The sequence below is a fragment of the Lemur catta genome, chromosome 7 (assembly GCF_020740605.2).
Source record: "Lemur catta isolate mLemCat1 chromosome 7, mLemCat1.pri, whole genome shotgun sequence".
NCBI lineage: Eukaryota > Metazoa > Chordata > Mammalia > Primates > Lemuridae > Lemur > Lemur catta.
In genome coordinates this window covers 100,258,169-100,281,352 of record NC_059134.1, presented here as the reverse complement: position 1 = coordinate 100,281,352, position 23,184 = coordinate 100,258,169, and the positions used below count along the sequence as shown (strand labels likewise).

The following is a 23,184-nucleotide window of genomic DNA, read 5'->3' as shown; positions in this document are numbered from 1 at the left end:
CATAACAGCGCCCCCCTGTGGCACACGCGGGAGCGCTGCGGGCCCCAATGGGGAGAAGGATGATAATCCTCTTCGCTTGTATCCCAGAGCATTCTTTCCTCTCAATCCTGGAGATGAGAGAGAGCGTAGCCCCATTTGTCAGATAAGACAATCAAGGTCCAAAAACATAAAAGAATTTGTCCAAGGTCATGCAGTCAGTCTGTGGAGCTGGGACCGGAACCTAGCTCTTCTGGCTCCAAATGTTTTCCCTTTAGCCTCTAGGTCTAATGAGACGCCCAGGCCAGAGCTTCAAGCCTTTTATTCCATTTTGGCAGGTTTGTATAAAAATACTCTCTTTAGGAAAATAAATAGCAGCTGCCCTCACTGTGGAGGCTTGGATTCACTGGAGCTAAAGGCTTCTCAGAGCTGAGGTCTGCAAGTCAGCTCATCACAGGAGCCTCTGGTGCCCCCTCAGCTGTGCTATTGAGGAGGGGCCAGCAGAATGCCCTGGTCCAATCACCTGCTGCTGCTGGCAGTGGGGCTGGGTGAGTTAGTGTTCTAGGCTGGTAGAATGGCACCTTCGGTCAGGGGGGAGGGTTGGGTAAATCACAGGAACAGAGTGATGTGGAGGGTGGGCTGAAGGGGGCTAGGGCTCCAGAGGACCCCTAGGGACCTACAAAGTCTCCTTGGGCTGCCAGGATTCCTCTGGCACAAGTGGGAAATATTTTGTCTCTGATTTAGTGCAAATCGTGCTAGAGAGACCAGCTCTAGAAAAACAGTGGGTAGCTTTGATGGCCCCAAGCTGGCTCTATTGTGAAGCAAAATTTGCTCAGTCTCATGTAGAGGGATGGAGAAGAACCTGTGGGGGTTGGGTGTGGGATATGGTCCAGGCCAGCTGGACCAATGGAGAAAGAAGAGAAGATGTTGGCTAGGGTAGCACCTGCAGGGAGTGGGGCTGGGGTGCCTCACAAAGCAAGGAGGGTGGGAGACCCAAGGGGGTCAGAGGATGGGTCCCCACTGCTGCTGCTACTCTTGCGATGAGCCGAGGCACAGGGCTCAGGGGTGCTGGGGTAGGTGAAAACCAGACTGGGGGTGAAAGGAGTCAGGGAGGGTGTGGTCATGAGTGTGGGAGTGTGCAAAGCCTCAGGTTCAAGCACAGGACCTGGGGACAAGGAGATACAAGGTACAGGGTGGCAGGAGGCTGGCGGGCTGTTGGTGCTACTGGTACTGCCTGTGTCCCTCTCCTTGGCTCCTTCCGGGATTTTGCAGATGGGTCGGTGGGCTTCCAACACCAGCTCCAGGCGCTCCTTCTGCTTCTGCAGCTCCTCAATCTCCCGCTGCAGCCCAGATTTCTCGTCTTCCAGTTTGTCAGTCTCCTGTAGAGGGTCAGGCGGGAAGTCAGGAAGCTGAAGGCTGAATACCCCATAGCCTCAGGTGGTGCTGGTGGTGGTGGGGTGGGCAGTCCCTAGCAAGTCTGGACTGCAACTCCCATGAGCCCCTGGGAGAAAACGGGCATGACTCCCATCAAGCTGGGCTCTTAGGAGATGGCTGGCAGAGCTTCAGCTCTGCTCTGCAGCGAGTGAGAAGTGCTGCAGTCAATTTTTAATCGCTTTTTCCTTGACCTATTCCCGGAAGGACTGCCCCTCTGACAAGGAGCCAGGGTGGTGTTGGGGGGCTACATACACTGTGACACCGTAGGCTCCTGGGAGCCAGGGTCCCTCTTAGGCTCTGTGGGTCGGGGCCTGGGCACCCTCCACAGGGCCGGTACTCACCGCCTGCAGGAAGTCGGTCAGTTCCTTCCTCCGATTCCTGCATTTGGCTGCAGCCAGCTTGTTCCGCTCGCGCCTTACTCGGCGGCGCTCCTCCTCCTCTGGGCTGATCTGGCGGTTTGGGGTGAGGGTGGTGGTGAGGAGGACCCTGGGCCACTGGCTGCCAGGAACTTGCCCCCCACCTCTGCAGTGGTCCAGTGCTAGGACCCTGGCAGAGGACACAGAAGCATGGGGGACCCCCTCAGCCTGTGATTTAGGGACTGGTTATCCAGGCTGAACCACTAGTCAGCTTGGTCAAATTCCCTCCTCGCACCTAGCTTTAGCACTCATTTCTCTCCCTTAATAGCCTCCCCCTCCACAAACCTTAACCCTCCTCATCATCCAGGACTCAAAATACCCCTGCCTCCAGGAAGCCTTCTCATTCCCCAGCCAGAAGTGGCCTTTCCACCTCTGACCACCTGGGCTGGGGTTACCCCTTATTGCAGGACCCTCATCCTTCTGGATCTCTGAACAGCCAACTCTTCTCTTAACCTCAGGAACTGTGGGCACTAGGAAGGACTAATGAGTGCTGCTGAATAAGTTACAATTTACTGGGAACCCACTATGTGCCAGCTAAGTGCTTTACATAGATTTTTTTTAAACATAAATTCTTTTAATTTTTTTTTTAAATTTGAGACAGAGTCTCACTCTGTTGCCCAGGCTAGAGTGCCGTGGCGTCAGCCTAGCTCACAGCAACCTCAAACTCCTGGGCTCAAGCGATCCTTCTGCCTCAGCCTCCCGAGTAGCTGGGACTACAGGCATGTGCCACTATGCCCGGCTTAAACAGAAATTCTTAACCCAATTTTACATGTAAGGAACTGAAGCCCAGGGAGGATGTACTTGTTTATGGTTCCAGAACAAGAACTAGGATCCAATGAGACAGGGTGGCTTGATGGTTAGGATCTGACTTCAGAATTGGATAGACCTGGGGCCAAGGCCAGTCCCGTCTCATTACTCACAACTTGTGCAAGTGACTACTCCTCTGTGCCTTCATTTCCTGGGCTGGAAGATGGGGAAAACCAGAGTACATTCCCCTGGAGAGTTTTTGTGGGGATTAAATGAGACAGTGAAACTGAGACCCAGAGAGTAGCTGAAGGGACCCCTCTATTCCTGTTCTTTCCCCAGACAGCATAAGCCCACCCTGTCCATGTATGTCAGCAGGTGGAGGTCCTCCCACCTTTCCACATGCATACCTTACACCTTCTCACCTCCACCTCTATTCTTGCTCCTGCTATCCCCTCCACCTGGAATGTTCTTTCCTTCATCTCTACCTATGCAAATCCTACCCATCTTTCTAGGCTGATATGCCGCCTTCTCCAGGAAGCTTTTGCTGATACAGAAGTGACTGTTTTGTCCTCTTGGCATTCCCAGGGGTTCCTATCATTTTCTGCCTTGGACAATAGACACCAATGCCCCTACCTTCCCCTTTTCCAAGACTGTGCTTTCCTTTCTAGCAAGAGCTTGTCCTCTGTACCCCATCACCCCTGTGGGCAGTTGGACCCAGTACAATGCCTCTGCTCCTTACCTGTTCAGAGGGCCGGCGACGTACCCCTGGAGGTGGCCCCAGGGCCCGGATGACTCCTGGCCGCGGTTGTTGGTGGCTGTACTGGGGGTAGGATAGAGGCCTAGGGTAGCTGCTGGGTCCCAGGAAATGAGGCTGCACCATCCACTGCAGCTCCTGACTGCCACTCACAGCGTTGATACTTGGCACAAGGTGGAACTTCTGAGGGACAAGAAAATGGAAGGCCAGGGATGAGGTCTGTGGGGATTGAGGGGCTTTCAGTGAGCAGAGGCCACACTGCTGCCCACCCTCAATGTAGATACTGGTTCTGGGAGACCAGAAAGAACACAGCTTGACAGTCAGAGTTGGGCTTGGTGACAAATTGCTACTCAATAGCTGTGTGTCTTTGGGCAGGTCACATAACCTCTCTGTGCCTCTGTTTCCCCATCAGAGCTAATACTTAAAAAGTATGAACTGCCAAGCACTGTTCTAACCATTTTACAAATACTGACTCATATAATTGGCACAATAGTACCTTCATTTTCAGACAGGAGAACGGTTATCCACAGACACACAGCCAATAAGCAGGAAATGGGATTTGAGCTCAGGCACCTGGGCTCTTACCCACTCCTGCACCCATCTGCACAGAAAGGATAATTACAACACCTAGCTCACAGGGAGGCTGTGAAATCAGGTGAGAGAGAATGTGTGTGATAAGTCTGATAAGTGGCAGGTGCCCAAAGCAGACAAGAGGCACTGCTCTGGGTTCTAGCCGTCCCAGTTCTAATCTCAGCTCAGCCACTTACTGGCTGTGTGACCTTGGGTAAGTTATTTAATCTCAGTGTGCCTTAGTTTCCTCATTGTTAATATTATCACAGGTGAGGAGTACAACATCTCATTTAAAAAATTTAGTGGCACAAAATAATGGCAGGTTTTAAAATCTGAGGTTTTTTTTTTTTTTTTTTTGAGACAGAGTCTCGCTCTGTTGCCCAGGCTAGAGTGCCGTGGCGTCCTCCTAGCTCACAGCAACCTCAAACTCCTGGGCTCAAGCAATCCTCCTGCCTCAGCCTCCTGAGTAGCTGGGACTACAGGCATGCACCACCATGCCCCGCTAATTTTTTCTGCATATTTTTAGTTGTTCACCTGTTTTCTTTCTATTTTTTTTTAGTAGAGATGGGGTCTCGGTCTTGCTCAGGCTGGTCTCAAACTCTTGACCTCAAGCGATTCTCCTGCCTCTGCCTCCCAGGGTGCTAGGATTACAGGCGTGAGCCACCGCATTCGGCTTGAGGTCTTAGATTCCATGAGATACCATAAATGATGCGGCTAGCGCCCAGCACGTTGACCCTGTGACCATCCTTTCAGCCAGAAGTCTGAGGAGTGGGTTGGGATGGGAGCTCAGTGTTCTGGGAGGAGAACTGGGTTCTAGCTCTGCCGCTGGGCCCCGGCTGTTGGCGCCCAGTAGTCCGGGAAGCGCCCCACAAGCCCAGGCAAGTCCCAACAGCAGTGGCCCTGGCCCTGCGCCGCAGACTCAGCGGCCCAGTGACCCCAGTTCCTGGCCGAGACACCGCCAGCGGCATCTCCCGCTTCCAAGGTTGTCAGGGCCCGGGCCCTCGGGGCCAGGAAGGGAGGGGCGCCCCGAGTGACTCAGCCTCCGTGACTCGGCGGAACGGACGCCTCTCATTCCCTCCCTGACGACACGTGCTCACAGCCCCTCGACAGGAAATGGGCACCTGCCACCTCTCGGGTCCTCCCAGCCGGCAGTGGGCACCGTTCGGTGCCGAGAGGCGGGGGCGCCGGAGTTGCCAGCAGCACTACCCAGCGCACGTCCCGGCACCTCGCGGTCCCTATTCGGTAAAGGGGTCGAAAGCCAGTCTCCGGGAACCTGTCAGGTTCCACTGCCAGGGACCGCCAGGCTTCACTGTATCGAGATAGGGACTTGGCGACGGAGTAGAGAAGGACAGACAGACAAACTGACGGTCACAGTGCTGAGGATTCCCACTCTGTCCGGGCTGTTACCCCAATAAATCCGGCGTCCCTCGTGTGTGGGGACGTTTCAGCCACAGCCCAGACTCCGGATCCCAGGAATTTAGCCCGAGATGGAGAGACCCGCTGATCCGTCGGGGCTAGGACTACCCAGGCGACCTGGATCCCTTCTGAGGCAGATGGGACACAGAAATTAGCGGTGGACAAGAGGAAAGAAAGAAGGTAACAGAGGTGGAGGGACACATCCATTTCAGGTAGGGAGAAGGGGACGGGTAAGAGAGGGACGTTCGCAGATCTTTTTTCCTCCCGGTGCGCGCCTTCCTCTGGGCCGTGGGGGGGGGGCGGGGAAATTGGCCCCTGGATGGCGGAGATTGGGCAGGATCCTCGGCTCCGGCCCCAGACGCTGTCCCTACTCTTGCTCCCGGCTCTGGTCCAGAGCGTGCGGGAGCTGACCCCCGCGTCCCGAGCGCGGGCCACCCGGGGAGCCCAGGGGGCCCTCTCACCTGCTGGGCCGCCGCCTGCGCCGCGGCGGGGGGCTGCGGGGGGCCGCCGTACGCGCTGCCGGCTCCGGAGCTCGGTCCGGGTTCCCCGAAGTCTCGGAACATGCCCTGGGCTGGCTGCTCTGTGGGGTCCGCGTCGGCAGCTTGGGTTCTGACTCACGCGCGCCTCGCGGAGTCTTTTCTTTTTATGAATGAAAAGTTCTCGGGCTGAACCACTCCGACCGCGGGAGGTGGGGGCGTTTCGCAGCGGCGCCGGTCACCTCAGGGCTCCACCTCTCCAGACGCGCCGCCTTTTGCCTGTCGGTCCCGAACTTTTCGACGCCTCCTACGGTCCGGCAGCCGCCTTTTGGTGGCGAAAAGGGCAGACTAGGCGTCCCCCACCCCGCGGCGGCACGCCCCCCTCTGACGTAGCTGCCCATACATGGTGCAACTTCCTCGCCACGCCCAGGTGGAGCCGAGGATTCCCCGCGGATTCACGCACCTGAGGGACCGCACGCCCCGCCCCCCGCGCGCTGCCAGCCCGCCGCCCCCCGCCGGGCCGCGCCCCCGACCCCTCGCGGCCTGGCTGGCCTCCATTTCTGCTTCCGTGAAACAGGACGAAATAATCACGTAGCTATCTTGCCGCGCGTGGGGGTTTGGAATGAATGTGAAAGCGGCCTGGAAAGCGTAAGGTGGGTTGTAAATGTGACGGGTTATTATTATTTACTGAGTGCTTATTTCATGCCAGGAACCATACCGAGTGCCACCCAAGGCTTCCTGGAATGAGGACCCTCTACTGGCATTGTTTTAAGGCCTCAAGTAACTAAAAAGTGAATAAATTCCAAACCAGGGTTACAAAAATCGTGATATATTTAAAATGTTTACAATAAACAAGGTAATGCTTTGAACCTACCCACAAATATAATGCAATATAGTGCATTACTCAGGATAATCTCAGGAGCTATAACAAGTTTTAATTCAGGGCTTCTACAGGCAGTGAGAGCCTGTAGTGGGACACAGGCATCCTGAGATCTGACAAATGCCGACTTTACTGTCACTTCCCTTCCAGAGCTGTGGTCACCAGCTTGGAGATGATATCAAAGGTCTGTGTGGATGTCAGGCCATGGCCATATGTGCTTGGGAGGTAGGTACCATCATCATCTCCATTTTACAGATGGGGAAACCGAGGCTAAGAGCTGTTGAAATGAATTGCCCAAGGTCACTAAGTGAGTGGCTGAAGCAGGTTGCCAAGTTAGGGCTGTGGGAGCTCCAAGTCCAGGCTCAGCCAAGATTTTCCAAAGCCCTCACAGCTGCACAGACACCTTTTCACACAAGCAAAAGAGCACTGCTGAGAGCACCCTCCCCAAACTTGGTCTCTGCTTCTTCCCATTTTATAGATGAAGAAACTGAGGCTGAGAGAGAGTAAAGAGCTACCAATGTCACACAACTACAGAAAAGAGGGTTGGGCTTTTCTTCTTTTCCACCAGTACCTCCATTTGATTGGCTCCAGTTTTGCCATCAGGGAAGCAGGGTCCTGGGCTGCTTGGGAACAGAAGCCAGGGGTCTGTGGATGTACTCAGTACTTAGAGCCAGGAGGCCAGCTTGGCTCCGGGGTCCTAGTCCCAGAGCTACCATGTGCTGTCTGTGTGACCCTGGGCAGGTCACCTTCCTTCTGAGTCCCACCCCCAATTGTTCCTTCCTGCTGACCTCACAGGGCTTTTGTGGGATCAAATGAGATCATAAACGTGAAAGTGCTTTGTAAGCTGTAAGGTGCTGTGCACTCAGAAGGTGGTTACCAGCCTGGTGCCTCTCCCTTGCCCTTGTTCTACTCAATGTTTGTTTTCCTTTAAAAGGAAAAGAAACCACAGCAGTTTACCACCATGAGAAGTATAGGGGTGTGCATGTGTGTGTGTGTGTATGTATATGTGTGAAAGAGAAAGAGAGAGTGAGAGATTTTTTCAGGCAGTGTGACCCATGGAAAGAACATGCATTCTGCAGTCAGATAACTGTGGGTCGTGGGTTTGAATTCTGTTTAGGCTGCTCACCAGTTGTGTGACCTAGATAAGGTATACAATCTCTCAGAGCCTCTGTTTCTTCATCTGTAAAATGGAGATATAATGATAAGTATATCTCAGGGTTGCTGGAGGGCAGAAATAAAATAATGCCATATGCTTAACACGGTACATAGTAAGAATTTGACAATAGTAGCAAAAATAAATTCACATGTTAATAAAAGGCTCCAGGGGTGGGAGTCCTTGGGACTCCAATCACACGTTAAGGCACTCATGGAGCACACACACACACACACACACACACACACACACACTCACACTCTGAGATCTGAACTCCTTGGCTGAGCACAAACCAGGTAGGTCAAGGGTGACACAGGCAGCCAGATGGTAGCATATATGTGGCCTGATACAACGTCAGCCTTGGCTACATTCACCTGCCTGCAACATTCACCCCGTGCCCCTACCCCTTCCCCCGTCCCCAGGCAGTCTAGGGCAGCTGGCAGAGCAGGGGCTCAGGTCTCAAACAGTGTGTGTGTGTGAGTGATTACATGACTTTGAAAGTCCCTTCCTGCTCTAACCGTTGGTGGAGCCACAAGGAGGTCCTTTCAGAGGCAGCACATTCCAAGCTCCTCAGTCACTAACTCCCGCCTTGTGGCCTCAGAAACGTTCCCAGTCCCTGACCTCACCAGCTCCCACCCAGGGAGGCCAGGAGAGAACCCCAGGGGGCCATAGAGATTGCTGGAAGTCTGGGGGCAGGGAGTTCTGAAAGACCCTAGTACTGTCCCTTGGTAGCCATGTGAGACTAGCTCAGTCACTGCTGCTAGTCCCCACCTCTTGGGGCTGCAGGGAGAGGGAGAGGGCCTTGGCACCCAGTGGGCTCTCAGTGCCACCAGGGCACTGGAGGTGATGTTTATGTTTTTCAGTTTCTATTCACTCTTATAATTGAAGTTTATTTTTTTAATTGAGGTGAAATTATTAATAATGTAACATGCAATTAACCATTTTAAAGTATGCACTATGGTGGCATTTAGTGCATTTACAATGTTGTGCAACCACTACCTTTCTTTAGTTTCAAATTTTATCACTCCAGAAAAACACCCCATACCCATGAAGTAATCACTCCCTATTTCCCCCTTCCCCCCATCCCCTGGTAACCACTAATCTTTCTGTCTCTGTGGATTTTCCTGTTCTGGGCGTTTCATGTAAATGGAATCACACATCACATGGTCTTTTTTGTCTGACTTCTTTACATAGCATAACTTTTCCTTTTTTCCAAGACTCATTCCTGTTGTAGCATGTATCAATACTTGTTTGCTCTTTATGGCTGAATAATATTCCATGGTACGTATATACCACGATTTGTTTATTTATTCATAAGCTGATGGACATTGGGTTTGGGTTGTTCCCACTTTTTGACTATTATGAATAATGCTGCTGTGGACATTTGTGTGCAAGTTGTTGTGTTGACATATGTTTTCATTTCTCTTGAGTATATACCTAAGATTGCAATTGCTGGGTCATACAGTAATCTTTTGAGGAACTGCCAGACTGTTTTAAAAAGTGACTGTACCCGTTCACATTTCCACCAGCAGTGTATGAAGCTTCTAATTTCTCCACACTTTTGCCAACTCTACTTGTTATTTTCCGTTTTTTAAATTAGAGACGTCCTAGATGGTGTGTTTTGATTTGCATTTCCTTAGTGACCAATGAACATCTTCTCATGTGCTTTTAGTTCTCATGTATATCTTTTCTGGACAGATGTCTATTCAAGTATTTGCCCATTTTTAACTGTTTTTTTTATCCTTTTTAAAAATCCCCTTCAGAAATTAAGGGTTTTTTTAATGTTGAGTTATACTCATTCTTTATGTATTCTGGATACTAAGCCCTTATCAGATCTATGATTTGCAAACATTTTCTCACATTCTGTAAATTGTCTTTTCACATTCTTGATAATGTCCTTGGATGCACAAAAGTTTAAAAGTTTTTTTATGAAGTGCAATTTATCTATTTTTTTTTTTGTTTCTCTCATGCTTTAAGTGTCAAATGCATGAATTTGTTGCCAAGTCCAAGGTCATGAACATACCCATATGTTTTTCTTCTGAGTTGTATAGTTTTAGCTCTTAGATTTAAGTTCTTGATTAAATTGAAGTTTAATATACATACAACCAATGTGTGTAGCTCAATGAATTTTTACATGTGTAGAGCCATGTAGCTACCACATTTATCAAGACAGAGGACATTTCCAGCAGTTCAGAGAGCTCCTTGTGCCCCTTCCAGTCACTACCCCCCACCCATTATTCTGACTTCTATCATCAGAGATTAGTTTTGTCTGTTCTTGAACCTCATGTAAATGAAACCATCTGGTGTGTACTCTTTTGGGTCTGGCTTCTTTTACTCAACATGTCTGTGGGATTCGTCTGCATTGTTGAGTGAACCAGTAGCATGGTCTTTGTTATTGCTATGTAGCTTTCCATTGCACGGATATTCCACAATTGGTCTCTCCATTCTCCTGCCAGTGACTTGAGGGCCATTCATGTTTGGGACTAGTATGACTAAGGCTGCTGTGAGCCTTCTTGATATGTCCTTTAGTGGCCAGTTGCCCTCCATTCTCTTGGCTGTTTCTCTGGGGGGAATTGTTGGGTCATAGGGTAGGTGCATGTTTGGCTTTAATTGATTCTCTTCAACAGTTCTCCAAAGAGGTTGTACCACTTTACATCTCACCAGCATTATTCAGTGGGTAAGAGTTCCAGTTGCAGCCGGGCGCGGTGGCTCACGCCTGTAATCCTAGCACTCTGGGAGGCCGAGGCGGGTGGATCCTTTGAACTCAGGAGTTCAAGACCAGCCTGAGCAAGAGCGAGACCCTGTCTCTACTAAAAATAGAAAGAAATTATATGGACAGCTAAAAATATATAGAGAAAAAATTAGCTGGGCATGGTGGCGCATGCCTGTAGTCCCAGCTACTCGGGAGGCTGAGGCAGGAGGATTGCTTGAGCCCAGGAGTTTGAGGTTGCTGTGTGCTAGGCCGATGCCACGGCACTGTAGCCTGGTCAACAGAGTGAGACTCTGTCTCAAAAAAAAAAAAAGAATTCCAGTTGCTCCATTTCTGGAAATGACATTTTTGTTTGCTTGTTTGCTTGTTTGTTTTTGAGACAGGGTCTCACTTTGTTGCCCAGGCATGAGGGCAGTGACATGATCATAGCTCACTGCAACCTCAAACTCCTTGGCTCAAGTGATCCTCCTGCCTCAGCCTCCCAAATAGCTGGGACTACAGGCGGGCACCACCATGCCTGGCTAATTTTTCTATTTTTTGTAGAGATGGGGTCTTGCTGTGTTGCTCAGGCTGGTCTCAAACTCCTGACCTCAAGTGATACTCCAGCCTTGGCCTCTTAAAGTCCTAGGATGACAGGCGTGAGCCACCTCGCCCAGCCTGGTGATGACATTTGAATTCACTTCAATAAAACATTTCTTTTCCTTGGTCCTGGCCCCATCCTCTCTCTCCTGAATGCTCTTCACAGCCCCCAGCTCAGCTTCCTCCTCTCGATTTCCCACTCAGCAGCCTGAGGGATTGTTTTAATCATGAAAGTGTTCACAGAAGAATTTTAAAAGTCTAACCATTTCACCTCCAGACTTGTACTCTTCTAAGCTGTGGCACCTTTAGAATTGCTGCACAGGAGGGCCTGAGACCTGGGAAAGGGTGGGGTAAAGATGCTTGACGTATCCTATGTGCTTTTGTGTTGCATGTTGATTGGGAGGCTTGAGGGGCTAAGAGGATAACACGAGTGGCTTCCACTCATTGAATTCTGATCAACCAGGCACCGTTCAAAGTAATCTATTTAAGCCTCCCAACAACCCTGTGACATAGATAATATTATAATGATATACCCATTTTACATATTAGGAAATGGAGGCACAGAGAAACTTTTAGCAGCTTGCCAAAAGCCACACAGCAAGGAAGTTCTCTCCTGTCCCTTTGCAGTCAATTCCTCCATCCCAGGAAATCACTTAACTCATTTCTATTGTCATCAGTTAGTTTTGTCTCTTGTAGAATTTCACATCAGTGAATCATACAGCATGTGCTCCTTTGTGTTTGGCTTCTGTCTCTTATCATTGTCTGTGAGGTTCATCATGTTGCCGCGTGTGGCAGCAGTTGACTCCTTTTTATGGCTAATATCCCATTGCATGGATGTACCACATTTTCTTTTCTTTTCTTTTTTTAAGACAGGGTCTCACTCTGTTGCTCAGGCTAGAATGCCATAGTATCAGCCTAGCTCATAGCAACCTCAAATTCCTGGGCTCAAGAGATCCTCCTGCCTTGGCCTCCCAGAGTGCTGGGATTACAGGCTTGAGCCACCGCACCTGGCCCTTCTTTTACTTTTTCTTTCTTTTCTTTCTCCCCTCCCCTCCCCTCCCCTCCCCTTCTCTTCCCTTCCCTTTCCTTCCTCCCTCCCTCCTTCCTTCCTTCCCTTTCTTTCCTTTCTTTCTTTCATTTTGAGACAGAGTCTCGCTCTGTTGCCCAGGCTAGAGTGCAGTGGCACGATCATGGATCACAGTAACCTCAACCTTGGGCACTCAAGTGATCTTCCCACCTCAGCCTCCCTAGTAGCTGGGACTACAGGTGTGCACCACCACACCTGGCTAATTTTTTTAGTTTCTGTGGAGATGCTGTCTTGCTGTGTTGCCCAGGCTGGTCTCAAACTCCTGGGCTCAAGTGATCCTCCTGCCTTGGCCTCCTGAAGTGCTTGGATTTACTGGTATAAGCCACCACACCAGGTCTCACTTTCTTTATTCATTCTCCTGAGTAAATTGAATTAAAAGTTAGATGGAGCCAGATGTGGGGGTGGTGGAGAAAATTAAAGACTTGGTCCTGGCCACAAGGCACTTACAATCCAGAGAAGTGGTGAGACACTCAGAGCAGTCCTGGTGCTAGGGAAACAGTGCTGGGGGCAGGAGCCAGAGAGCGTCAGTTTCATTGCAGGAGCCCCCAGGAAGGAAGAGTTCTTTCCCCGTAGGACAGGGGTGAGTGGGAGAAGGCTTCCTGGCAGAGGAGGATTCGAGATTGGGGGAGACATTCATAAAAAGGGGGGCTCCATTCCCCACACCGGCCACCTCTCCATCCCTGGTCAGTCCCTTTCCCTCTGGAAGCCTCAGTTTCCCTTTCTTGCAGATCAGTGGTTTACATACTGTGGTCCCTAAACCAGAGGTTTCAATGGAGCTCCCTGAAGGTGGGGGGGTGGTCATTGGGCCCCTCATCTCTGCTCTGGCCAGCACGGCTCAGGAGGCACTTGGGTTCACAGCGTGAGTTCTGGGTCAGATGGCCTGGGTTTGAATCCCAGCTCAGCCACTTACTGGCTGGGTAACCTGGGCAATTTGCTTCACTTCTCAATGCCTCTGTTTCCTCATTTATAAAAAGGATATGATAATATTTGTACCTGCTTTTCAGGGTTGTTGGGGGTAGTAAATCAGACCCCACATGGATAGTGCTGAGCATGGCACCGGTACAGTAAGGGATCAATAAATGTCAGTATTTTCTTGCTGTTATGTTTTCTGCTATATGGACAATTCTCTCTGAAGGGAGGTGTCAGGGGCTCTGCTGTCAGTGCCCAGGACGGCTCTGCCCACTCAGCCTGGCCCTTGAGTTTCTTGGAGTGTCTCCTGCTCCCTGCAGACCCAGGCCCAGGACAGCTGGAGCCTGTCACCCAGTTTGTGGGCTCCTCTAATCCTCAGACCTGGGACTTCCCCCCCCTCCTGCTCCCCAGGCTCCTGGGAGCCGGGCTTGCTGCCCTCGAGGGTGCCAGCTCCTGCTCTGGGCCAGGAGTGGGATGAAATCCCTCATCCTGGGATGAAAGGCTGGCAGGCCTGGGCTGGGCCAATAAACTGCCCCACCCATGCTGGGAGGACCTCTGGGCACCCGTGTAAACTGAGTCATGGGGGGCGAGGGGGTGAGTCACGTAGCCTGTGAGTGGGAGCCAAATGGGGCAGAGCTGGCCTGCGTGGGGTCCCGGCCACACCTCACAGAGCTGCAACCCAGCCCCCATCTGACCCAGCAGGCCCCGGCCCAGGGCAGAGGGGAGCAGGGCCAGCCCGGGCTCCCTGAGGGGCAGGAGCCTGGGGGCTGGACTCCCAGTGCACACGCATGCGCCTGCGTGTGCGTGCATGTGTGCGCGTGTGTCATAATGTTGTGAGGGGCGGGTGGCAGACAGGAAAGGGAGGCTCTGACTCGGGAGGAAAGGATTGAGGTTTGGAAAAGAGTCAAAGCCCTCTAGAGAGATTTTGGCAGGAATGCTTCGCTGCCCTCTCCTGGCCTGGGAGGGTTTGGCTGATTTTTCTGCAGGAGCCAACTTTAGCGGAGTAAGAGTCGGTGCTTGTCCTCTAGGGTCTCCAAAGGGCAGAGGGTGGAAGATCCCCAGAAACCGATTCAGACTTCACCCCATGGGGGCCCCTGTCCCCAGGGGCCAGAGCTGCTCAGGGACCAGGGACAGGCTTCCTGCCACACAGGTGTGTACAGCACTGTTGGGAGTTGTGGAGGCTGCTGGAGCATTTCCAGTCTTGACCTTAGTCAAGTTACTTAACCTCTTTCTGCCTCAATTTCTTTATCAGTAAAAGGAGGGCTGTGAGGACCAAAATAAGTTAATGCATATAAACTGCTTAGAGTATGCTTGGTGCAGAGTAGGACTATGTACATATTTGCTTTTATTATTTCAGCCTCAGTTTTCTCATCTATAAAATGGACGAGAAAGGACCCCTGAGGTGGCCTTTGTCCAGCTTTCACTCTAGTTCCAGTTTCTGGTTTTATTCCCCCAGAAGTTGCCCTCTAAGCCCTGCCACCCTGTCTGACTTTATCCCTCTGTCTAGCCTGGTTTTTCTTCTCCCTACACCCAACCAAAGAAAGATGGGGTTGGTGGGCTTCTCAGTGGGGTGCCTTAGGTTCGCCCTCAGTGCCTGGGGGCATGCGCGTCAGAGGAGTGGGGAGTTTCCCTCTTCGGATGAATCAGCTGCTGACCCAACCCTCATCCCTGCCAGGGCCCCTCCCAGCAGGCAGGCAGGGTGCAGCTGCCCCACCGGGAAAATCCCCAAAATCCTGCCAAAGCTCTGGCTAAAGCTTCTCCCTACTCAGCTGTTTCCTGTTCTCCCTGACTCTGCCCGAGTCCCAGCTAAAATCAGGGGTCAGGCAGAGATTTTTCTCCCACCCTGGACAGCCCCTCTGGAGCCTCCTTCCTGGGGTCTGGGGGTTTGTGGTATATGTGAGATGGGGTGGGGGGCTGTCTTCTTTTCCTGGTCTCAGTCATCCTCCCCCTGGTTTTATAAAAGGAGCAGAGCACAAGGGATTGTTGGAGTTTGCTCAGCCCACCGGGGGCCTAAGGCACTTCCCTGCTCCCCTGTAGGAGGGGCCGGCCAAATGGGGCAGAACCTCCTGGCAGCCTGATGGGGTGGGCTTTGGGGGACTGTTGACCTAGCAGGGGAGCAGTCCCCACTGTAGACCCAGGAGACCCCTTCCTGCCCAGGTAGTGTAGTCATTGTATGCTCTGGGCCTCATTTTCTTCATCAATAAAAAAGGGAATCCCAGTTTTGGCCCAGCCTCTCTTCCAGGTGGTTTTGAGGACCCAACCTGTGTGCTTTACAAATCAGATCTGAAGCCCTTGCTGGGTCTCATCTATCTTTGAGGTCCCCACACTGCCAGCACTTTCACACAGTGAGGGCTCAACAATGCATTGGGTGCTCTGGAGTTGGGTGAGCTGGGTTTGAATCTTGGCTCTGCCACTTACTAGCTTTGTAATCTTGAGCCAATTATTGAACTTTTCTGGGCCTCAGTTTATTTTTCTGCAAAATGGCAGCAATAATGAGCCAGGTAAAGCTCAGATGAGATGATGTAGGTAAATACTTAGTGCAATGCCTGGCTCTTGTTATGAACAGAATGAGAAAACTGAGACCCAGAGAGAAGAGTGGCTTTCATTCTATCACTCATTTATTCAAGAATGTTTATTTGGTACCTGCACCAGGCTGGGCCCTCTGCTGGATGCTGAGGAAACCCTGAAGGAGTGTCAAAGCACAGCCACTGTCCTTGAGGGGCCCCAGACCCACAGATGAGAGCCACAGGTGGGCAGGTTTTGTGGGAGCCTGGGGATGTGCCTGACAGTTGGGGTGAAGATGGATGGGGGAGGATCCTGGAGAATAACACCTGAGCCAGTGGGTCTGTGCTGTGGCGTCAGCCAGGAAAGCGGGTGAGGGTCAGGCATGCCAAGCAGAGGCTATGACACAAGCAAAAGCACAGAAGTCAGAAAGGCCAGCGTGTGGGCAAGAAAATCACAGCAGCTCATGATTTTGGAACAAGACAGGCAAAGCAGGCAGTGGAGATGAGGCAGAAGGGCTGGATCTGAGTTGTCAATTACTTCATTCGTTTAATAATTAATGGCGAGATTGCTCTGGCCAAGCACTGTGCTAGCCTCTGGGGACAGGGCTGAGACTGGGATACTCTTCCTGCCTTCACGGAGTGCTGGATCTGGGCATGTGGCTTAGGGGCCAGCAAGAGATAGACATCAATCAAGCCATTACATAAGTAACTACACTGTCCTGTGATCAATGCTGCAAGGCAGGTGTTTGAGCAGAAGGAACAGCCTGAGGCCGAGGGCTGCAAGCCAGCGGGTGAAGGAAGTGCCAGATGGCTTGGGTGGGGGGAGCACAGGCAGAAAGGGGTGCCTGAGGGAAGCTGGGGCAGTCAATGGGGCCCAGGTCAAGGCCAGCCCAGGAGAGTGGACTCTATCCTGCAGGCTGTGGGGAGCTACAGAAGGGCTTTGAGCAGGAGCTCTTCAAGTGGAATCCACTGACCTGACTGTAAGGGAAGAGAGGGACCCTGGGGGAGGGTGGAGGAGGCAAGGTGGAGGCTGTTGAGGTGGCCTGGGAGGGTGAGGAATGGGCTAAGGCAGGGCCATGGGGATGGATAGGAAGGGACAAACTGTGACATGCTTAGTTACTGAAGAACCAGGTGCTTCTGACACCATTTGGGCATCTCTGCGGGACCCATGAGGTGCCTTGGCCTACTCTGGTCAACGGCAAGGCACTGAAGGTTTCAGGGAGGCAGGGTACCAGGCTCCAACCTGGAGACCACCCAGCTCTGAGGACTTCCTAAGGCTGGGCAGAGGGGTACTCAGCCCTGGGGAAACTTAGGGTGGGGAGGAAGCCGGAGAGGGTATTGAGCCAGCATCTCATGACTCAGCCACTTCCACCCAGTCAGCCCAGTGGCATCTCCGCTCCTCTGCTCCAAATTCCAATTTGATGAGGCTGCTGGAGGCTGAGTCAGCTCCGGCACGGCACGAGAGCAGTGTCCCACGGGGCTCTCTGCCAGACACTCTGGCCCCCAACCAAGGCCAGGGCCGGGCATGGGGTTAAGATGGGGGTGCAAGAGCCAGGCTCCCACAGGCTACAGCAAGTCTCAGCAGGGCGGCCCCATGAGATCACATGAGTGAACGTGCTTTGTGAGTTGTAAAGAGCTAACTGTGGGTGGTTTTCTCAGCGAGGTCAGGGAGCACACTTACGCTAAGGAGGAAGGGACTGGGAAGCAAGTGCTAGCTCTGCCAGACTTCACTGCACGACCCTGAGAAAACTCCTTTCCCCTCTTCGCCTCAATTCCCTTGACCACAGAATGGGGCCTACATGTCCTAGAGGTTGTAACAAATAAATGATGCATATGGAAGTGCTTTGCAAAGTGTCCAGTTACCCCTACGATGGTCAGGGTGGTAGGAGAGGTGAGTATAAACACTGGGGCTTCCAGAGACACCACCTATGGTTGTGCAGGTTGTTCACTACACAAGGATGTCCAGCCTAGGGTGTTGAAATCCAACCCATCCTCTGCTCATCAAACCACGTGCTCTGACCTAGAACTGCCAGGACCAAGAAAGCACCTTTCTCTAATATGCACAAATGCACCCTGTGGGCCAATAGTGGCCCCTTGGACCTTCCTGGAAGGGCCAATCACTAGATTTACGGGAAGTCACTGAGAAACTGATTCTGATTCTTGGGACGGAGGGAAGTGGGGCTGACTTCACAGAGGTTCTCAGAGTAGTGCAGCCTCAGCAGTGAGGCACATCTCATTATTGGGGGCAGAGAGGGTGGTCTGGCCAGGTCAAGAGGGCAGTCTCTCCAGGCCCTGCCTGCCCCCCGCCCCCAACCAAAGCAGGAAATCATGAAGACAGTATTTTAAAAAACACTCGAGACACAGACCCAAGCTGGGCTTTATTGAAATACCAGGAGCAGGCACATGTCAAGGTAGCCAAGGAAGGGAGGAAGGTGGTGCAGGCTGTGTGAGTTGGCAGGGAGGGGCAGGCCCCACGTCCATGGCCCTGGCATCCCCTCTCTGACAGGGGATGTGCGGGCAGAACTACCCCATGCCCCACAATGGCACACTCAGGCCTGCAGGGCTCCTGTCCCCTGGACTATGAAGGCTCCAAGGAGAGGGACTGGAAGCACTAAGTTTTCTCCCTTGTGAGGGAGGAAGGAAAGAAAAGGAGAATGCAGGAGGAAGGAGAGGTATAGCCGGGGATGAAGGTGGCCAAGGAAGGCTCTCCTCTTAGGTGTCTGCACCCAAACTGTGGTCCTGGGCAATGGAGGGGTGCAGCATTGAAGAGAAAGGCTGAGGGCTTGGCCCTTAGGGAGCCAGAGCTCCCAGCCTGTGGAGGGTTGAGTAAGCCCTGAACAGAGGGCAGAATTTCAAGGGGATCGAAGATGCAGGCAGTTCCCAAGTGACCTAGTCCCCAGAACTGAGGGGCTTAGCCTTCTTGGGACAAGGAGAAGGAAGACAGGAGGATCCATCCCCAGCAGAGAAGCAGAGGGTAGTCTCTCCCACTTGACCCCACTAGGTCAGTTCCACATTGTTGGCGCGGTCCAGAACCCGGGAGCCCCGGGCACTGCCCCCAAGCTGGAAACGACTCTCATAGAGAGTGGGGCAGAGGTGCCAGCGGTTGGCCCGGTAGATGCCCAGGTAGGTGTAGACATCAGGCTTGTAGGTCAGCAAGCACTTAATGCCTGCTGCACGAATGGCCGAATCTGCCTCCAGTACACCCAAACGGTCCGTGAAGTCGTCCGTGTAAACACAGATGACCTGGCGCCCACCCTCCTTGGCCCGTGGGCTCACCTTGGCCACCTGAAGTTGGCCCTCTACCACAGCCCGAGCAATGCCAGCCCAGGCGTGGTCCAGCTTGAAGCCAGGTGCCAGGTGCATCAGCCACTTGCCTGAGAGCACATGGTGGGTGATGGCCAGCTGCCGCAGGGTAGCCGGTGTGATGGGCCGCCCACTGGTCTGCAGAGCTTCCCAGGCTGCCTGCAGGCCCTGCACGTCACCTGAGTTGGGGGTGTAGCCCTGCCCATATGCTGCGATCCAGCCCACAGGCTCAGAGTTGGGTGAACCGGGGTCCCCATAGCGTGTAACTTGGGATGGCGGGTACTTGGCCAACCAGGCATCCAGCTCGGTGGCAGGCGTGGTGCGGGCATCAAACACCAGCCAGGGGTCCATGTCAGCTGCCATGGCCTCGGCGGCCAGGTGCTCAGCAGTGAAGCCATCCTCACGGCCACCTGGAGAATCCTCCTCCTCCAGCTCCTCACCTGGCTCCATCCTGCTGTGAGGGAACTGAGTCAGGGCAAGTCTGAGACAATATGGCTTGCTAGGGCCTAGTGGGTGCCAGGCACTGGACTAAACTGTGTGGCCTTGGGCAAGACTTAATGTCACTGTGCCTCAGTTGCCTAATCTTTACAATGGGATAACAACTGTTCCTGTCTAGTAGATCTGTTGTGAAAATTAGATGCCTGAGGAGCAGTAAGCACTACTTAAGTGCTGTTGCTACTGTTACTACTACTCTCCCTGACTTTCAGCCAAGGAAACGAGCTCAGAGAAAAGAGACTGGCCCAAGGTCACACCTATAGTGACTGGCAGCACCAAAATGTGAATTCAAGTGTGGAAGCCACAGGCCCTAGTACACCTTCTGGCCAGGTATCCGGAGCGCTGGGATTTAATAGAGAAAAATAAGCGCAGGTTCGTGCAGCTCCCGAGGCAGGCCCTGCAGGGCCAGGCCTCCCAGGCGAGCGTTATCAGGCCCACTTATGGACGAGGACGCTGAGGCCCAGAAAGGGCACTGGCCAGCCCGAGGCCAATGGGGTGCTGCCCGGACTCGAACCCGGGCTTGTTAGCGAGTGCAGGAGGGCCAGGCTCCGACCCTGCCGCGCCTGCCGCCATTAGCGCCCACGGCCCAAGCTGTGCCCCCGCCCCGGCCCTGCTCCTCCCGCCGTCCGCAATCACCTTCGGCCTTCGCTGCGTTCGACGCCGGCCCAGCTCCGGGCCCGGCTCCGCTCCTGCCGGGGATCCGCGCCGCCACCGCCGCCGCCGCCGCGCCCCGCCCCCGCCACGGCTGCAGCCGCCGCCGCCATCTTAGCGCCCCGCCGCAACAACAACTTTATAGACAAGCGCGGCCACGGGGCGGAGCCACCAGGCCGGATCGGCCGCGCCGCGGGGCGGTGCTGGCAGGGGAAGGGGCGGGGCCGTCCGGGGCGGTGCTGACCCCGGGGGCGGGACCATCGGGGAACGCAGGGAGGGGCGGGCCCGCGGGGGGCGGGGCTAACGTTCGCTCTTCTGGCCTTGGGGGCGGGCGGGAGAGGCGGTCTTGTTGGGGACAGACGCGCACCGCGGGGAGGCTCCAAGGGGAGGGCACTTGGGCCCTGCTAGTGTCGTCTTAAGCGGTGGCGCTAGGACCCGTGGGGAGCGGCGGGGGCGGAGCGGGCGGCACCAGGACCCGGGGGAACTGCGGCGGGGCGGGCAGCAAGCAGGCCCGGGGGCCGGGAGGCTGCGGGCGGCGGCGCTGGGCCCGGCGCGGCGAGAGAGGCCCCAGGATGCCGAGCAAGAAGAAAAAGTACAACGCGCGGTTCCCGCCGGTGAGCACGTGGCCGACACGGGCAGGAGCGGGCCCGGCTCCCGGGAGGCTTGGGCCCAGGCCCGGCTGGGGGGGCGGGCGCATCTCGGTGTTCGGGGGCCTGGACGCCCCGCCCCCTTTCCCCGGGAAACCCCTCTTGCTCCCCCCTGCATCCCTTTCTGGGACGAAGGCAACGGGGTCCGAACTCTGCCCGCCCCCACCCAGGCACGGATCAAGAAGATCATGCAGACGGACGAAGAGATTGGAAAGGTGGCGGCGGCTGTGCCTGTCATCATCTGTATCCTGCCGAGGGGCTGGCCGGGTTGAGGGGCGTGGGGGAGGGAGGCAGCTCGGGTCGCCCTCCCTCCCCCTCGCCTCCGCGTTCTCCTTGACGCCCCTCAGCCCGGGCGCTCGAGCTTTTCCTGGAGTCGCTGTTGAAGAAGGCCTGCCAGGTGACCCAGTCCCGAAACGCCAAGACCATGACTACATCCCACCTGTGAGTGGCCACGGAGCTGGAAGGGTCCGGTGGTGCCCTGCCCAAGGAGTTCACACACTTAGAGGAGTGCTCTGGTAGTGAGGGAGGTGGGAGGCTACTGGGGGACCAGGAAGGCCTCAAAGACTGCTGGGTTTGGACTGGTGGAGGCGGACTTAGGCGTTCTGGGCAGAGGGAACAGCCTAAGCGAAGCCGGGGAGGCCCGGTGTGGTAGAGATGGGGCGGGGTTTTTCCAGGCTCCATTCTCCTGACATCAGGGCCCCCTGCTGCCCCTTGCTAAGGACCTAGGTGTCTGGGCACCTCTTGAGTGCCATCCCCTCCCACCTCTTCCAGGAAGCAGTGCATTGAGCTGGAGCAGCAGTTTGACTTCTTAAAGGACCTGGTGGCATCTGTGCCTGACATGCAGGGGGATGGAGAAGACAACCACATGGATGGGGACAAGGGTGCCCGCAGGTAGGGGGCCAGAGCCAGGTATACAATGGGGAAAGCCAAGACCCATGGGGGTTAGGGGTGGCTGGGGGTGGCCAAGGAGCGTGTAGATCTCTGGGCAGATGGACTGTACCTTCCCAAAGGGGCCGGAAGCCAGGCAGCAGCAACCGGAAGAATGGTGGAATGGGAAGCAAAGGGAAGGACAAGAAGCTGTCGGGGACAGACTCGGAGCAGGAGGTGAATGAGACCCCAACCCTTTGTCCTGGCCCGTGGTGGCAGAAAGGGCAACCTCGCATCAGGCTGAGCTGGCTGGAGACCTGGTCCCATCCTTGTCTGTGACCACTTTGCACCTTGGTTTCTTTGTTTGTTCATTGGTGCTATGGGGGTCTACTCCCGTCCCAGCTACCCCCAGGAGTCCAGACTCCCTAGTCATGGGTTTATGCTTTTTCTTGTCAACTCTGATCCCTGCTGTGCTTGGGCTCACAGGATGATTCTGAAGATACAGATACTGACGGGGAAGAGGAAACACCACAGCCCCCACCCCAGGCCAGCCACCCCCCTGCCCACTTTCAGAGGTAAGCATCTCAGTGGCACCAGGAGGGTGCTAGCAGACTCCCCAAGGCTGGCTTGTCCCTCCTGTCCTCCCTGGCCGCTTGCTTTATTGATTGTGGCAGATTTGGGGGGCGGGGGGGGATAACTGAGGGGGGCTCAAAGCCAGGGGACTGTTTTCTCAGAAGATCCTGTCCCAGCCTGGCCAGGGACAGTGGGTGGGGCCTGGGCAGGGGCTGTGTGGCCTGCTCTGGGCCCTGCGTTTCTCTGGGGCTTGGCTCCCTGTTGGTCCAGGGTCTCTGTGGAGGTTGGGCAGGGCTGAGGCCTGAATGCCTCTCCGGCTTTCTGCCCTACAGCCCTCCAACGCCCTTCCTGCCCTTCACCTCCACTCTGCCTTTGCCCCCGGCACCCCCAGGCCCCTCGGCACCTGACGCAGAGGACGAAGAGGATTATGACTCCTAGCACCCTCTGCCCCCCAGGCCGTACCCCCTTTTAGTTGGTTTTAGTCGTTCTGGGGGGAGGAGAGAAGACAGAATTGTTCTTAAATTTATTAATAAAACAGTAATAAAAGAGTATCTCAGTGTTTGTCCTAGCTTCTGTTCAGGGTTTTGTGACTGCCGTCCATCCACCCACCTGCCTTTCCCACAGTGCTGGGGTCAGAGACCGTGGCTGGCCAGGCAGCAGCTGAGTGGAGGGAAGTGTCTTCCCAGGAGGCTGGAGGCCACGGCTCTGCCAGGACAGCACCACCGGTGCCAATGGAGGGAAGGTGGGAGAGGGCAGGGCCTGAGCTGGCAGGTGCTGGGTGTGCTGGGTTACCTGCCTCACTGTCCTGTGTGCCCCTGGGCAGGCTCCTGTTCTCTGAGCAGCCTCTCATCTCTGATGGAGTCCATTCTGCCCTCTCTGGGCTGCTGTGAAGGATTAGGCGGGACAAGGAATGGGAATGGATCTTGGAAAGTGTCCCGTGCAGTGAAGGGCATGTGGGAAGGAGCTGCGGGAGCAGAGGTAGGGAAGATCAGGGAGGGCCTCAAAGGTGGCTTTTGAGCAGGGCAGTAACATAGTCC

General features: G+C 54.3%; 3 protein-coding genes across 6 annotated transcripts; 1 reads left to right on the top strand and 2 right to left on the bottom strand.

Moving 5' to 3' along the window:
* Positions 1-281: 281 nt before the first annotated feature.
* On the bottom strand, positions 282-6,114 carry FOSL1 (FOS like 1, AP-1 transcription factor subunit). The gene is made up of 4 exons (XM_045555951.1): positions 5,775-6,114; positions 3,313-3,510; positions 1,752-1,859; positions 282-1,355 (listed from the first exon to the last, which is right to left on the bottom strand). Exons 1-4 carry the CDS (start codon positions 5,874-5,876, stop codon positions 945-947), a joined length of 819 nt encoding a protein of 272 aa, XP_045411907.1. The 5' UTR covers positions 5,877-6,114; the 3' UTR covers positions 282-944.
* On the top strand, positions 5,142-22,698 carry DRAP1 (DR1 associated protein 1). 3 transcript variants are annotated; one of them, XM_045555961.1, is made up of 7 exons: positions 5,142-5,493; positions 20,878-20,950; positions 21,055-21,148; positions 21,479-21,598; positions 21,718-21,811; positions 22,061-22,149; positions 22,480-22,698. In XM_045555961.1, exons 2-7 carry the CDS (start codon positions 20,896-20,898, stop codon positions 22,583-22,585), a joined length of 558 nt encoding a protein of 185 aa, XP_045411917.1. In that variant the 5' UTR covers positions 5,142-5,493; positions 20,878-20,895; the 3' UTR covers positions 22,586-22,698. The 3 variants fall into 3 exon arrangements, with proteins under 3 accessions (XP_045411917.1, XP_045411916.1, XP_045411918.1); XM_045555960.1 differs by lacking the exon at positions 5,142-5,493 and adding an exon at positions 20,357-20,674; XM_045555962.1 differs by lacking the exon at positions 5,142-5,493 and adding an exon at positions 20,363-20,674 and having other exon boundaries at positions 22,539-22,698.
* Positions 17,952-20,242, bottom strand: C7H11orf68 (chromosome 7 C11orf68 homolog). Of its 2 annotated transcripts, none has more exons than XM_045555949.1 (2): positions 20,046-20,242; positions 17,952-19,368 (listed from the first exon to the last, which is right to left on the bottom strand). In XM_045555949.1, the coding sequence occupies exons 1-2, from the start codon at positions 20,171-20,173 to the stop codon at positions 18,609-18,611; spliced, it is 888 nt and encodes a 295-aa protein (XP_045411905.1). In that variant the 5' UTR covers positions 20,174-20,242; the 3' UTR covers positions 17,952-18,608. The 2 variants fall into 2 exon arrangements, with proteins under 2 accessions (XP_045411905.1, XP_045411906.1); XM_045555950.1 differs by having other exon boundaries at positions 17,952-19,365; positions 20,046-20,201.
* Positions 22,699-23,184: the final 486 nt, after the last annotated feature.